This window comes from Pocillopora verrucosa, chromosome 4 (genome assembly GCF_036669915.1).
Source record: "Pocillopora verrucosa isolate sample1 chromosome 4, ASM3666991v2, whole genome shotgun sequence".
Taxonomy (NCBI): Eukaryota; Metazoa; Cnidaria; class Anthozoa; order Scleractinia; family Pocilloporidae; genus Pocillopora; species Pocillopora verrucosa.
In genome coordinates, this window is record NC_089315.1 from 944,242 (window position 1) to 959,504 (window position 15,263).

At 38.0% G+C, this 15,263-nt stretch overlaps 2 protein-coding genes and 1 long non-coding RNA gene across 4 annotated transcripts; 1 reads left to right on the forward strand and 2 right to left on the reverse strand.

Annotated features, from left to right (window-relative positions):
- Window positions 1-2,501: 2,501 nt before the first annotated feature.
- Window positions 2,502-8,254, reverse strand: LOC131797252 (D(2) dopamine receptor A-like). 2 transcript variants are annotated; one of them, XM_059114872.2, is made up of 2 exons: window positions 8,215-8,254; window positions 2,502-4,932 (listed from the first exon to the last, which is right to left on the reverse strand). In XM_059114872.2, exon 2 carries the CDS (start codon window positions 4,746-4,748, stop codon window positions 3,654-3,656), a length of 1,095 nt encoding a protein of 364 aa, XP_058970855.2. In that variant the 5' UTR covers window positions 4,749-4,932; window positions 8,215-8,254; the 3' UTR covers window positions 2,502-3,653. The 2 variants fall into 2 exon arrangements, with proteins under 2 accessions (XP_058970855.2, XP_066021634.1); XM_066165537.1 differs by lacking the exon at window positions 8,215-8,254 and adding an exon at window positions 5,397-5,458.
- On the forward strand, window positions 5,124-7,447 carry LOC131797253 (uncharacterized). The gene is made up of 3 exons (XR_009341203.2): window positions 5,124-5,373; window positions 6,735-6,833; window positions 7,272-7,447. It is a non-coding gene; the product is annotated as an uncharacterized lncRNA (long non-coding RNA).
- A 1,147-nt stretch (window positions 8,255-9,401) lies between the features above and the next one.
- On the reverse strand, window positions 9,402-15,160 carry LOC131797248 (tachykinin-like peptides receptor 86C). Its single transcript, XM_059114865.2, has 2 exons — window positions 13,937-15,160; window positions 9,402-11,780 (listed from the first exon to the last, which is right to left on the reverse strand). Exon 2 carries the CDS (start codon window positions 11,756-11,758, stop codon window positions 10,682-10,684), a length of 1,077 nt encoding a protein of 358 aa, XP_058970848.2. The 5' UTR covers window positions 11,759-11,780; window positions 13,937-15,160; the 3' UTR covers window positions 9,402-10,681.
- Between the last annotated feature and the right edge of the window lie 103 nt (window positions 15,161-15,263).

Below are 15,263 nucleotides of genomic sequence, written 5' to 3' on the forward strand. Positions count from 1 at the left end.
AGTCACAATTCAATGGATCGAGTGTTGAACGCATACATTTAGAGCCCAGGCCTAACACGGAAAGTCAGGAATAGTTTTGCTGCTCGCTAATGCTCGCAGTAACAAAAGTTTTTATTATAACGATTCTAACTTGGATTCCCACCTTTGAATCAAGAAGATACGGTGTACTGCTGGTAGATTATTTTTTAAAGATGAAGTTAATTGGTGTTACATCACGATGCTTTATGACTGGGATTGGTTTAGAAAATTTGCACCACCTCTTAGTCACTCGAGTTTTGCCGCGCTCTCTTTGTCTCCATGGGATGTTTATCTTGCTGATAGTCGAAATTTCTTTTATGAATTCAATCGAATGACGCTCCATCTTATTTCGGTAGTGAATTATTGATCAAGTTAGTATGGCGTGCTGTACAGTCGGCATAACTTGATTTCGACCTTTCCTCGATTCATTCCCACAAATTGATATTTCAATTTTTATCTTTAAATGAGCTGAACAAGACGTTAACAATGCTTCCAAGAAGCTACCTAGTTTTTATTTCTCGGATATTGTGCTGTGGAGAAATTTCTGCTACTACCCTAGCAAGATAGATATACAGACACTTATAGGCAGAAATGTGATCGTAGGAAAATGTTAATATCGTCGAGCAGCTAAGGTAGCCCGATTGATAAGATTTCATTCATTTTACGGCGCTTGTTTCTTATGATGATGCTATCTCCTTTATCAAATTATTTTTTGCGAAAGCTTGACAAGAAGATATCAAAACCTGTTCCTAATATGGCAGTTTAAGACTGCTTTGAAAAGCATTAAATTTTAGCTTAAATAGGAACCGTGTACGCGAAAACGTTTGTAATGAACCGTTGAGAAAAGGTTCTCTCATTTACAAAATATTCCCGTCTGCGACTTTGTTGAGAGTATGAAAATGGCGACGGCAATCAAAGGACACAAAAAAATTATTTTAAAAAGCTGGTCATGACAAACGACTGCGCGGGAAAATTTCACTGTGATTAGCGCAAACACAGTTTGTCGACACATGAACAAAAAACTTAGAATCCAAACCTTCCGCAAGTGCTGATATTTTTTTTCGGTAATCTTTTTCTTTCAAACAGATCTGTGCCTTGAAGATGCCGTTGTATTACAAGAGGAATTTGAAATCGTTCTGAATAATTTAGGATATAGCGATAGACTAAACTGACCGCCGCTCAATTCTCGCTGGATTTGCAAGCAGATTTTCACTTGGGTTTGTTTAGGGGGAAAAGCACGCGAAATGTCGATTGTGACGTAGCAAGGGCTTTTAACAAATTTTTTTGTTTCCTCATGAGCCGTCCAGTTGCTGCCGATGTAAATGTGTATTCACGGCTTCCAGTCGCATGAGTTTTTCTGTTCGTAAAACGTGCGTAAAGAAAACGCATGCGAACAATTTCCACCGCCACGTAAAAATGACTGCCATGCCTTTTAACGTGAGGAAAATGTTGGCCTATGCGTAGAAGTTGAAGAAGTGTGCAACTTAACTTGCACTCTTACGATTGCAACGTGCGTAAAACGCACGTAGTACGTAAACCTCCAGAAAAAAAACGAGGAAGTAGAAATATGATAACGTTTTGTCGACGCACGTAAACGTTCATCTCAACGTACCAAAGTATGTAATTTTTTTAAACGCACTTTTACGCGCATGGAAAAAAGCAACAGTGGAAATCCTGCTTAATGGCACGACATTTTGCCGGTGTTTTGGGCGTTTGAGGGCCGCGATTTTCCTTTACATCTGGGATTTTCACCGAGAAACCCCTCAACTACAACCTCAACTGCATAACATATTCGAAGCCGCATTTTAACTCATCACTCGGACAATTCACTCAGTGTCAGTGAGGCCTTTCAACCACGCACGTATTCCAGAAAAATCCTCCACACATTGTAATTCAAATTGAACGGCACGTTTTAAAGACGGTTATTATATTATTGTTGAGATCAATGCGTCTATACTTCTGTCATTTTCTTTGAAAAGAACCAATGATCACTTGAAATTAAGAGAACAAATACTTAGGTCCATCTTATGACTGACAACTCAGTTCCGTTATTTCATAGAACTTGTATATATAATTATTATTTATGTGCAGTCTGTACTTTAACGTTTAAAGTACAGACTGAAATTTGCAATTAATTCCGGCGAACATGTTATGTTTACCGACTGAAGGAACATCTGAGAGATGTTTAAAGATAGATTTTTCCCGTTTCCTTCTTTCATCTACCTTATGAGATCTATAATATTCTTTAGTTCTATTAGCTGTAGACAACTTGGAGTTTCTTGACAAAAAATTAAATTGCAGGATGTTTTGACTTCTGATCGTCACCTTGTCTGGAGACCTGAGGATGTTTAAAACACATCGACTCACACTCAGCGTTAAATGTAATTACATCAGGGTTATTTCTTTATTAAGACTATCCATCAAGTGTAGGTGTTTCTCCCTTCCTGAGCAAAAAATCACGCAACGAGGACACGCTTGTGATTTTACAAGATTGTTCGCGAAGTTTCTCCCCCTGCTGTTCAACACATGTACATCTCTAATAACTGGAACATTTGCGGACTCGAACCTAACGTTGATTTGGCTGCTTGCTGAAATTTTTATTCAAACCGACATCTCGTTGGTTAATGTTATTAAAATGTGCAATGTATTAATAAAAACACAAAAAACACCATCTGTTTCATATTTATGGTCACTTGTTCCCTTCGCCCGATAACCCGATCACCCGATTACTTGAAGCTCTTTCCCTTTCCCTATAAGTTCGATTTATCAGGAGTCAAATATATTTCTTGTGCCTACAGAATCAGGTCTTTTCAGGCATATTTTAAGCTAACAAGAATACCCTCCCATCATTGCAAATAAACACATATTCAGATTTCCTTAAGTATTTCAGAGAACTTTTACAGTTATTGATCACATTTTAAAATCCTTTAATCAGCTGCGTTTCATTAAACTACTGGAAGCCTATATTTCTACATACAATGGTTGAAACTATATGATATCTGGCAAATTTTGCTCAAGGAACTGAATGATAAGAAAATGATCTATGAGCTTCTAGTCTTAGTAATTTCCCTTGTGAAAGATGAGCATATTTACAAGCAAAGCCATGGATATGTAATTCTCAAGAGTTTTTGTACACAATACATGTGGCGGCAGGAAGTCGTTATTTACGACGGCAAATTGAAAGGCTGGTTTGCATTAATCTGATCTTGCTGAAAACGATCCCCAGCATAACTCAATTTTCAATACGTTATTGAAGGTATCCGTTTCACAGTGTTCCTGTAATTAACACAAAGGAGTCTACTGACGCGAGTGCCCTCGCTGACGTAAATTGTGTATTTTTAAAATAAACATACTCTTACACATCAACCTCTACCAAGCTTGCATCGTTATAAGAGGTATATTTTTTTCAAAGTTGTTCAAAAACAAACAGTTTTCCGCGAACAAATTTTTGCGGTATTTAAACTCTGGAACTCTTGACTGGAAGACTTCCCTTTCGTATCCAAGACGGCTGCAAGATATTTACAGATACCATATTGGGAGCTCAGAACTTTTACTGAGCTCGATTTAAAAAATGAGTCAGTTTCGCAGCTTGGTAAAGGTTTATTCAAAGTTCCGCTTACGACTTGAGATACATATTATTCATAAGATCTACAAAGAATGATTTTGGAGAACGCCTTAGCAAAGAAACTGTTCATTGTTCCATAACACAAAGGATGTAAGGCGCTGGGAAGGCAAATCAAAATAAAATTATAATCAATTAAGAGTCGATGATATCTAAATTGATACGCAGTGATGTTACAAACCCTTTCCCACACATAATGGGCTTGATACGGAAAATAACAAACGACATAAATGATAATAAGCATAAAAATTATCTTAAACAAATCTTTCTCCGGGTCTTTGTTTTCGGGTTTGCTGTCTCTTCGGTTATTCTGATCGAGCGCGACACTCCTTCGTTCCTCCATTCTCGTGTCCTCTCCCATATCTTGTAGCTCTATTTGATCTTCGATTTGGACAACACAAGACGATTCGGCAGTCGAGGTCCGATTTCTTTCGTTAATCTGTACAATTCGCATCTTCAAGTTCCACGCCACTGCTCCGTAGGATGCCAGCATTATCACATAAGGTAAAGCGTAGTTCAGGATGAATCTAATTATTACATAGTACTCATTGTTTGTGACAGGCAGCTCGATGCATACACCATTTCTAAATCTGAGACCGAAGAAAAAGGGGCAGGCGATTGCAAATGACATCAGCCACAACCCAGATATGGTCAGAATTGTAATCTTCTTAACGGACGGTCCGCGTGGAAAAGGGTTTACAATGAATCTGTAACGATAAAAAGCGATGGCAGCCAGTGAGTAGATCACAACGAGAAGAGCAACTACTTGCAACGGATTCAAAATGCATGCGGCCTCTTGAAGAACGACGTCAGTTGGATTCTGCCAGCTCGCAAACATAACAGCCAAACAAACACTGCTTAGAATTTCTGCGAAGGCCATGTTAGCGACGAGATGGTAGGACAGAGGCTTGCGGTTCGAAGGTATGGTACACACAGCATAACAAACCATCGAGTTGCCGATTAAACTGGCCGAGATGATCACGGAGAAGAGGGTTAAACGGAAAATGTAAAGAGCTTCTGGTTCTTCATACTGTTCTATCCAGGAAACAGATCCCACCGTGGAGGGCTCGGTTAAGTTTGTGACGTTCGTATTGTTGATAAACTCCATCTTTTTTTTCGTCCTCCTGCTCTTGTCGTTGATCTTGTCCTCTTTGTTAACACCTTTACTGTGAGAGAGATAAGTAGACAACAGATACTGTAGTGCGAAGCCGTTTTCTCAAAGACTCTCCCGCTGTCTTCCTCTCCACTGTTGTGTTCATAGTCAACGTCACAAATGGCTTCGAATTTTAAACCTGTCAATCATAAGTGACGAATTTGATATTGATTTTAATCATAATTAAAGTTATCATAGCTGTTCTCGTATCTTGTATCTCGATAAACATTTGCTGCTGATAATCACTAGAATTACACTTTTAAAGGCTTTTAAACATTTTCCCCGATGAATTCTTTGTTGAGTTTTGACTGACACAAATGACACCAAATTTTCAGACCGTGAGTGACAAATGAATGGCTAATCAGTGATAAATTGTAAATGCCGGTCTCGTCAAAGATCGCTCCAAGAACGGCGTGAGTGTATTTGGTATACTAATAACACAGCTGGTACAGAGCTATAATCATTGCAACAGTTTAAGATCACACAAACATCGCAACTGCCAGAGATTCGCTTTAAATAACCTTGTAAACATTCTATGTGGTTAAAGTATGCCATCGTATTACAAGAGGAAGTTATCGAGGTAAATTATTGAAGATATCCTACCGATAGACAGAGATGAAGCTCACTTCAGTTATCACTAGAATCTATGTACAGCTTTTCATTTAGTTTTGTATGGGGAAAACTCACGCTACATATCGATTATGACGTAGCTACAGCTTTTAGCAAAATTCACTTTGGACAGGTTTGCAAATAGCAATTTCCTTTTCAATCAGCATATGAATTTTTTTAAAAGTAAACAAAAATTTATACTACAGAGACAACTCAGACCAGAAAATATGAAACTGCTTTTTAACCAAACATTTGATAGTTTGATGAGAGTACAAGACGTCAACCTGTTAAAAAAAAAAATAGCAGCACCTCGGTCTTTCTTCTCGTCACCCACACTGTTCACTCATAGCTAACACTAATGTTCTTTTGCTGCCGCGCGCGTACGCTAGGAACCTCTGCTACACATTTGATCAAAATCGATGGGCACAACTTCGTGCCTAACGGTTACTTGCGAGGTTTGATCAGCATGATCTAATCCCTGTCTTTTGAATCGAAAGAAATCGATGATAAAAAATAGATACCATCTCCTTATTGACAACTCAGGAGCAGTATGTAGAATTAAATTCTAAGTAGTTCATGTCAGAACTTGACGGAAAATTTGCAATTGAATCAAAGGAATGTTTCGTATTTACTGACTGAGAGAACATTCATGTTCGATGGCACATTAATCTTTCAATTTCCTTAAACCCTGGTCTTAAGCAGTCCGATAGCGCCGCTAAAACGCGTAAGGCGGGTCAACTAGTGACTTCTCAGCGTTGTTAGCTGCGGAGAACCATGTCTGTACGAAAAGGAAAACACATTTGGTTCTCAGACGTCTGATTCTTAATTAGTTTCTTGGCTTGGAAGTTGTTTCAAATCAAGCTCACAAAATTTCATCACACCAATCCTATTTTAACAGTGATCATTGTAAACTGTGATGTTTCAATCACGTAAAGATGACGCAAGAACCTTCCAACTGCTTATCAGAACACAACCACCTAAACTCGAAGAACTGTCACAGAATATGATAGGCAACCGAAGGTCCTTCTGACAAGAAAATCAGGCTAAAGAAATATTTGAACCTCTATGAGATATATTTGAACCTCTATAAGACTCAATCTCTCATCCGCTCATCTTTGTTACTAAATGTACAGAAATAAAGCAATGCATGAGTTTCCAGTCTTTGTAACTTTCTTTAAGAAAGTTTTTCTTATTTAATAGTATGGCATGGGAAGTTGTAATTCAATGTCCACCGTGCCTCTTAGCTGTCATTACGGATAACATTTAGAAAGGTTGATTTTTCACCCAACAGCTCTTGCTGACAACTTTTCCTCATTTAAATCTGTTTAATAGAGGCTTGAAGGCTCTACATGTTGACAAACACGGTTGTGGAAGTAGGAACTGAGCCTAGGCGTAGAGTTTCAGCCGTCATTGCGGATCAGAATTTGAAAGGTTGGTTTTGCACTTGACAGCTCTGGCTAACAAATTTTTTCTAAGCTTAATCTGTTTATCATAGAGTCGTCAACTCCATACTCAAAAGCATTGCAAAAAAATTATGATGAAAGCTTTAACCATGTTAAGGAGTATTTAGTCATTTCTTTTTGTTACATTAATCCGCCTGGATCAAATGCGAAACTGATTCTCTTCAAATGGATATCATTGGCAATCGAACCCTGTATTAACGGGTTACCCATGGGGATTGGCGGGGTGGCTGCTTAACACAGGTTGACCGCTTGCTAAACGCGATGCAAAAAAAAACACCATTTTGACTTAACAGTCCTCGAAAGAAAGACATTTGAACTCAAAGTGCTAACATTTGTTCGGGAGATAAACATGGAAAATTTGACTTGAGAGATTATTATTGGTTTTTTCTTGGTGTTTTCGCTTTAGGTGACCGTTCAATACAAGTGGAAAACAATACAAAGAAGCCATTGGGACTCAGTCAAGGGTGACCACGACCGCTTAATAAAGGTGGCGCACAAAGAAGTAAAAATCAAAATACTTGAGGGAAAAAAGTTTCGGTACTTTGACAAGCGACCGCTTATTAATAGGTAATCCCTTAATACGGTGCCGCTTAATTCAGGTTCGAAAGTATATTGTATTAAATTCTATCATTCGAGCCCAATAAAAATTTGCCGTAATGGTAATACGTTTAGCCTTGTGTTACAAACTCTTGAGAGCTTGCTGCTCGTCTCGTCTTCGGCAAAGAACTATTGACCTGCAAGTATTCATGATTGAATTATCTCTAACAAGTCCACAATGAAGCTCACTTTTATTCTAAAAATTTCTGAAAACGTAAATGTCTTCGAACATGTGAAGAAAAACAGACGCCTACTGCACCGTTGAGGAATGTGTTATCAGATAAACACCTTCGCCACAGGAAACAGATGGGAATTTAAAACGAAAGCAAGGTTAACCACCAAAATGGCCACCGTCATCTTTGCGAGGTTGGATTCAGTTGGTTTTGTGATCAAGTACGGTTCTGAATGCTAAGATTTGCTTTTAATTCCAGGTTTAACAACAGAGTGCCTAATAAGATTATGTCGTGATGTAAACGACAATGTTGCGATTTTCACAAAATAAAAAGCCCCAAACTAATTTTCATATCCTCCAAAACAACATTGTATCAACAATAGCCTCTACTTGAGGCAAAAAAATGCACGGATACAGTTTCTCAAGAGCGAAGCTCGAGGAGAAATGAGAGATTCGAGGAACAGATTATGCCCAAGGAAACAGTTACGAGGATATTTTTAGTGCAAAATGGAGGCTACTGTGTTTATTATCCTTCAAACATTTTTTAACGCACGTGAAAAAATGTTTACGAATAGCTTACCGTTTGTTGCTTGAGATGTTCACTTTTCAATGTTCTCTGGTACGATTTTATGAACTAACCGATATGTGCTTTCCATGTTCTCCAGCTTTGGCTGGGGAAGTATTCGGTAACGTGGCTTTTAGACCAATCGCACGCGAGCAAAAATATTTGATGGATCATAAGAAGAAATTATGGGAAGGCAAAGAAATGCGCAAGTCATCAAATTAATTCATTTTTTTATATTTTTTTATTCAATGCAAAATTGACATTACAGCACTATTTCAATCATCTTTTTCCGAAAAATCAGAGGCAGTGTGCCAGTTTTTCGATAAACGTGGCTATCCTGTTTCTGTCGTTCAAGAGGGCCACCACCGTGCCCAAAAAATCGATCTACAGTCAGCACTACAAACGGCTGAGAAGGAAAACACTGACCGCATTCCATTTACTCTAACATTTCACCCTCACAACCACGCAGTTAAATCTATCATTCTTAAAAAATTTTTAATTACTCCAAAACGATTCAGAGACTGGCACTATCTTTTCGCAACCCCCACTTATTTCATTCAAACGTGACAAAAAACATAGGCAACTTTTTAGTCAGGAGTTCATTTCAAACCAATGACCCATCTGGAACTTTTAAATGCGCTCGCTCACGATGCAAAACTTGTCCTTTTATTCGTAACGTAGAGAAAATATCGGGACCCAAGAGATCCATTAAGATCATTGATCACTTTACGTGTACCTCCGCCAATGTTATTTACTGCATAACTTGCACTTATTGCAATAAGTTATACATCGGTGAAACAGGAAGACGACTAGGTGACCGATTCCGCGACGTGGAAAGAAATGACAAGGACGCATCCAAACCAGTCGCTAGACACTTAAATCTTCCTAATCATTCTAAACAGCATATGGCAGTTTGCGGCCTTTCCTTACATCTAGGCAGTTCGGAAAGCCGTAAAACACTAGAACAAAAATTTATCTACCAAATCGGCACCCTTAATCCCCACGGAATCAATGAGCGCTTTTCATTCAACTAATTTATTCCTAGTAAATGAAGATTTTAGATATATGAAAATTCACATATTTGCACTGCGGTGGAAAGATGAAATTAGGAGATCCTCGCAGCTAAGAACACTACTGAAACGAGTAGTTGTAAATAGGACCTAGGATCAGGATCAGGTCAGGTCCTATTTACAACTACTCGTTTCAGTAGTGTTCTTAGCTGCGAGGATCTCCTAATTTCATAATTTATTCCTGTTTTCTCGTCACTATATTCCCACCAATGGCGTAGCTCCACTTTCTGCCTATAAACCCACACACAACCCACAATTCCTCCAATCGCTCTGACAAAGGGCTAACGCTCGAACGCTTTTTTACTCCTTACGGTAGCTAATTTACGTTTTCAACCCAGTTGTTAACACTAAATTACCAGCTTTAGCTCAGCTCTGTGTTTTTCACTCTAATGTAGAACGCTCTATCAACCAATGACAGCGCGTGTTCTATCCGAACTTAACCTAAACACAACATAAATCAATGTCTGCTACGCTTCCTAATTAGAGAGATTTTCGATTGAGTTTTGTAAAACCAAAACCAACTTGATAACATCGGCCAAACAGATAAAACGTGGACATCACAAGTAGTCAACGACCTCAAAGGCGCAAAGTGGATTGAACGAAATTGCAATTGGTTTCAATTCTAGAGTCTGCATAAAGACCATGGCGCGAGTTCTCTGAATCATTCCTTTAGCGCATTGAAGAATAACCAATGCAGCGCCAGATTGTTTTCAAAATTCTATCGAAAATTGCTCATGGTTCGCATGATTAGTGAACAGAGAAAAGTAGGTGAAGTGCCTGTCACCTACGAACAACATGTCAAAAAACCGCAAACAATAAGCCAACAATGAAAACAACTGACAACTTAGGAATAATTAGCATTCCAAAGTTTCGCGAAAACCATTTGTCGGTCGGCAAAAGATATCTCGTCATTGAAAAATTTCATGCTACGGGCGCACGCTCTAAATAGCAGCAGTTTCTAAATTTGGATCTCTTTACAATTTCGCCGACTTAATGTAATTTTAAATTTGAACAGGAATTCGTTATCAGCAACAAAAAGATAATATTTTATCATGCACTTAAAGGGCCCTAGTCAAATTTAATTTCTTCTCAACAATAAGCATTTTCCTCTTGTCATATCACTTACATTTGTAAAGTTGCTCAAAAGTATCTTCTACTACCTTTGTTGCTGCAGATACACAGGTTGCATAAACATTTATCATCATTATAAGTCTGTATATGAAATAATGGCCCAGTCAACAAGTCAATTTTGAGATAAACTCACAAGTCCTAAACGACGAGGAGGAACAACTCAAGTTGAAAAAACTTTCATCCGGAAATGGCTCTCATAACAAGGCAAAATGAACCTAAGAATTTGCTCGAACTTGAACAAAGCATTCTACGACTTGAGAAACATATTCATCATTGTGTTTTCAAGATCTACAGAGAATGATTTTGGAGAACGCCTTAGCAAAGAAACTGTTCATTGTTCCATAACACAAAGGATGTAAGGCGCTGGGAAGGCAAATCAAAATAAAATTATAATCAATAAAGAGTTGATGATATCTAAATTGATAAGCAGTGATGTTAGAAACCCTTTCCCACACATAATGGGCTTGATACGGAAAATAACAAACAACATAAATGATAATAAGCACAAAAATCATTTTAAGTAAATCTTTCTCCGGGTCTGTGTTTTCGGGTTTGCTGTCTCTTCGGTTATTCTGTTCGAGCAGAACACTTCTTCGTTCCTCCATTCTCGCGCCATCTCGTAACTCTTGGAGTTCAGTTTCAACACCACAAGAGGAAGTAACAATCGAATCTCGATTTCTTCTCTTAATCTGCACAATTCGTCTCCTTAAGTTCCACGCCACCGCTCCGTAAGATGCCAGCATTATCACATAAGGTAAAGCGTAGTTCAGGATGAATCTGATGGCTACATAGGATCTATTATTTACGACAGACAGCTCCATGCATACACCATTTCTAAATCTGAGACCAAAGAAAAAGGGACAGGCGATTGCAAATGACAACAGCCACAACCCAGATATGGTCAGAATTGTTACTGTCTTTACTGATGATGGTGTGCGTGGAAGAGGGTTTACAATGAATCTGTAACGATAAAAAGCGATGGCAGCCAGTGAGTAGATCACAACGAGAAGAGCAATTACTTGGAACGGATTCAAAATGCATGCGGCTTCTTGAAGAACGACGTCAGTTGGATTCTGCCAGCTCGCAAACATGACGGCCAAACAAACGCTGCTTAGAATTTCCGCGAAGGCCATGTTAGCGACGAGATAGTAGGAGAGAGGCTTGCGGGAAGGTATGGTACACACAGCATAACAAACCACCAAATTGCCGATTATACTGGCCGAGATGATAACGGAGAACAGGGTTAAACGGAAAATGTAAAGGGCTTTTGATTCTTCATACTGTTCGACCAAAGTATTTGCTCCAATAGAGGAGGGCTCAGTTGAGTTTGTGATGTTTGTATAGTTACTGGACGGCATTTTGGTCTTCTTCAGCTGACACCTTAGAGGGTTTAAATCACATTGTTAGATCAGAATATTTTAGACTTTCGTGAGCTCTCGTGCCACTTCAAAGTTCAATGAGGCGAAAGAACTATTGCAACTATCAACAAAGAGGCTTTCTCAAAATTTGAATATCGTTAAATGTTTCGCAATGATCTCGACAATAACACGCGATTATTTATGGATCAATGACTCATTTTATTTTGACTGTTTACCAGATAATTGCGTTGATTCTTGTTGTTTTGAATATTAGGTGTCACAGAGGAGCCGATTTTTGACATTTTGTTAAATTGATGTTTACTTTTGTTACAAAGTTTCGGCGAGAAAACGTATATCGATCATTAGAGTTAAGGGTGTCTGAAATGGGAAAAAATTATTTCTTCCTTCTGTTTTATTTTCCAGTTATTCTAGAGGGAGTCATCTTTGTATGCCGCTACTACAGATGAAGTGATTCCGTCGCCGGAATATTAACAACTCTTGAAAGGAAATACGTGTTCATCCGTTGACACATGTAAAAACTGAATACCGTAGACGAGGATAAGCATAAACACCAGCCCTTCATTTCATGGAAACCCATTTAATTTAGCAACTTAATCTGTTACTCGATATCAATATATTAAAACTGCTTCTTTTTTCTTTCCTCTTGACAGCGTGCACAGATGAATATATGTTTCTTCCTTTAATGACTGTGTAGAATTTTTAACAAACGTTAAATGTAAGATAAGAGCCTTTACTAGTTTTGATAAAAGATTCTTGAATGCTTTTAAAAATAGAGTTCTTTTACAACTATAAGAGAGTTCAAGGTCTTTAAAGAATATTTCAAGATACTGTGGGCCCTCACGGCGGTTCAGCCCCACCATATTCCACAGAGGAAAGCCGTTAAAACTTCCGGAATCTAAGACAACTGGACTTCCAAGCCGCAAATGGCAATATAATATTGTCTCTAAATTTAACCTAACGTGCGATGCAAAAGGAACGTTTGTAGTGACTTCAAAATTTTATGTCCTCTCACAAGTTGACTTAAAAATGTAATAAGCAGCTTCGTTGAGCTTCAAATCCATTATCATTTTTTTTATGCGCGTTTCTCTGCTTCGATAGAATAACAAGTTGGAATGCGTTTCTCCGCACAATCGAATCCGTTTGTAATGTAAAACTCAAGATAACTTACGCAGGTTATTGAAACCCCCCAAAAAATCGTTGGATTATCGCCATTTAACACTAATTATGTTTTTAGACGCAAACATCAAAAAAAAATTTCCCTATGCTGTTCATAGTTTTGCGCACAGTCTGCTGGTACCTTATCAAAATTTCAACTACTTTTTGCTAAATGCCTTCATGGCAACAATATCTCGATCAATCGCGTGTTATTTGAGAGATCATTTAGCAGCTTTTCATGTTGAAAAAGTGCTAATCTGAAAGCGAATAATTCACCACAAATTTCTTGATAATGAGCTTGAGGCCCGAGTACCAACTAAATTATGCGGCATTCAACGTGTATGTTTCTGGAAAGTTGTTTTAAGAGTTATTTCAGACGTCGAAGCAAAAGATGGCAAATTTGGTCGATCGATGTATGAAAACGAGTATACTTTGCCTTGTTTTCACCAAGTACTTTTTATTTCAGTGTCCAGTGTCTTATTTGGTGGATTTGTAGCTACACAGCTGGTAAAATTTTCGACCGTACGGGAAGAACCCATTTCAGTGCTGTGATGTCCATCTTTCATTTCTAGCCAATCACAGACCGAAAATGAAAGACAATACTGTGAAATATTGTCTCTGTCGGCAAAACTACAGGAGGATCGCCACATCTTAACATAATGGAAAACATCCATCATTCTGCACTTCTCTCGACTTGCATTGTCAGTAGAATTTATAAGTTGGTCACGGTATCAGCTTGCGACCGAAATTCCTCTTTGCCGCAAATTTCAAGGGTAAAATTTCCGCACAGCCCCATCCCACATTATGCATTTAGTTCTTGAACAGAGAAAACAATGACAAAAACAACAAATTTCCATTGGAAATACAGATTTGTTTTACAATAGTATGGGGGCTGTACGGAAACTTTACCATTTCAAGATAGGAAAAATTGGGTTAGAAATAATCGAACAAGGCCAGTTTAAGCGCGAATAAGCTAAAATAAACTATCTTGTATTAAACTACCTGTTGATCACTCCTGCAGATTCGTTGCGTACTTGCACTTAAGCTTCAGCCTTTCATTGTGATAGTCACCTACTGACGAAGAAAGCTCAACTGAAATATCAACACCCAACGGACAATTGTCACCTGCATAAAACATTGTTTGGAAAATGCAATTATATTTAAGCTCTAAAGCTGTCAGAATATAAACCAATGAAAAGGGCTGAGTTTTACGTAACTTACCATTAAAGATGGCAATTTATTTTGTGTTCGTTTGGGTGCTGCAAAGTGTTCAAATAAGCACGTCCTACTAATTTGAAGAGTTTTGTGAAACGTGACATCTCCAACAAGAAATTCATTGTCTTAACTTCAGTAAAGCGATTGTATAGAAAGAATTTGTGAAAAAATAAGCTTGAGCGCTTCGGTAATGCTCGTTTGTTCCCGCTATCAAAGTATTGAGAGCTGATCTTTCGATGGTTATCAACAAAAATAGTTATGACACTAGTTAACATACAGGAACACCGTTTAACCGTCACAGGTACACATATTTACCGAGGAAAAAGGATAAAACGTTGATCGTCTCTAACCTAAAAGTACTGAACACACACAAAAAAACAGAACCATGTAATTACGCTAGAACAAATATAACCTCTGAAAAGCTCTGTGGAAAATGAAAGCAGCATTGAAATTCTGTCATGAATATTTTTGGTGGCTTAAAACTCTTCCCTACTGAATAAGCTATTAAGGTTATTTTTCTTCGGTTTGCAGCGCATTCATTATTAATTGCCAACATTATATACAGCAACAGAAATTAAATGTCAAACTGGTAACTATTTCATTACAGAAGCAAATACGAGATCGCAAGATCTAACTTTTTAAAATCTTCCTCCTTAAATGATAGAATAAGAAAGCTATCAAAACAATCGAAACACAAAGTTTGGCGGTAACAGTTGTTGTTTCTCCTCGCACTGGGTAATTTTCATTCATTTCAAATCGATGAATTACATTCTTTCAACCCTTCCAAACCCAGTTTGCTTCTCAATGAACAAAACTTATAAAAAGACACCATCATTTCTTGATGACATGTTTACTCCTTCATAACAACTTCAGCAAATGAGACAAGTGGAATAGTTATTTGAAAAACTGAGAAAAAAAATGTTCAATAAATTAGATGTTTAGATGCACAGCAATTAAGGTGGCGAGGAAAACAAAGTAAAGTTTCGCCATTGAGGTTTAGAGGTGTCGTGACTTTCGCTCTTCTTTACGTCAAGATTGTTTAAATAAAGAGTTCACAGCATCTTGTGCGGTGGCACAAATTCCCCGAGAATACCTGTTTCGCAACTCGTTATAA

Coding starts and splice junctions, on each gene's coding strand:
- LOC131797252 (XM_059114872.2), bottom strand. CDS start 4,748: ATGGAGTTTATCAACAATACGAACGTCACAAACTTAACCGAGCCCTCC.
- LOC131797248 (XM_059114865.2), bottom strand. CDS start 11,758: ATGCCGTCCAGTAACTATACAAACATCACAAACTCAACTGAGCCCTCC.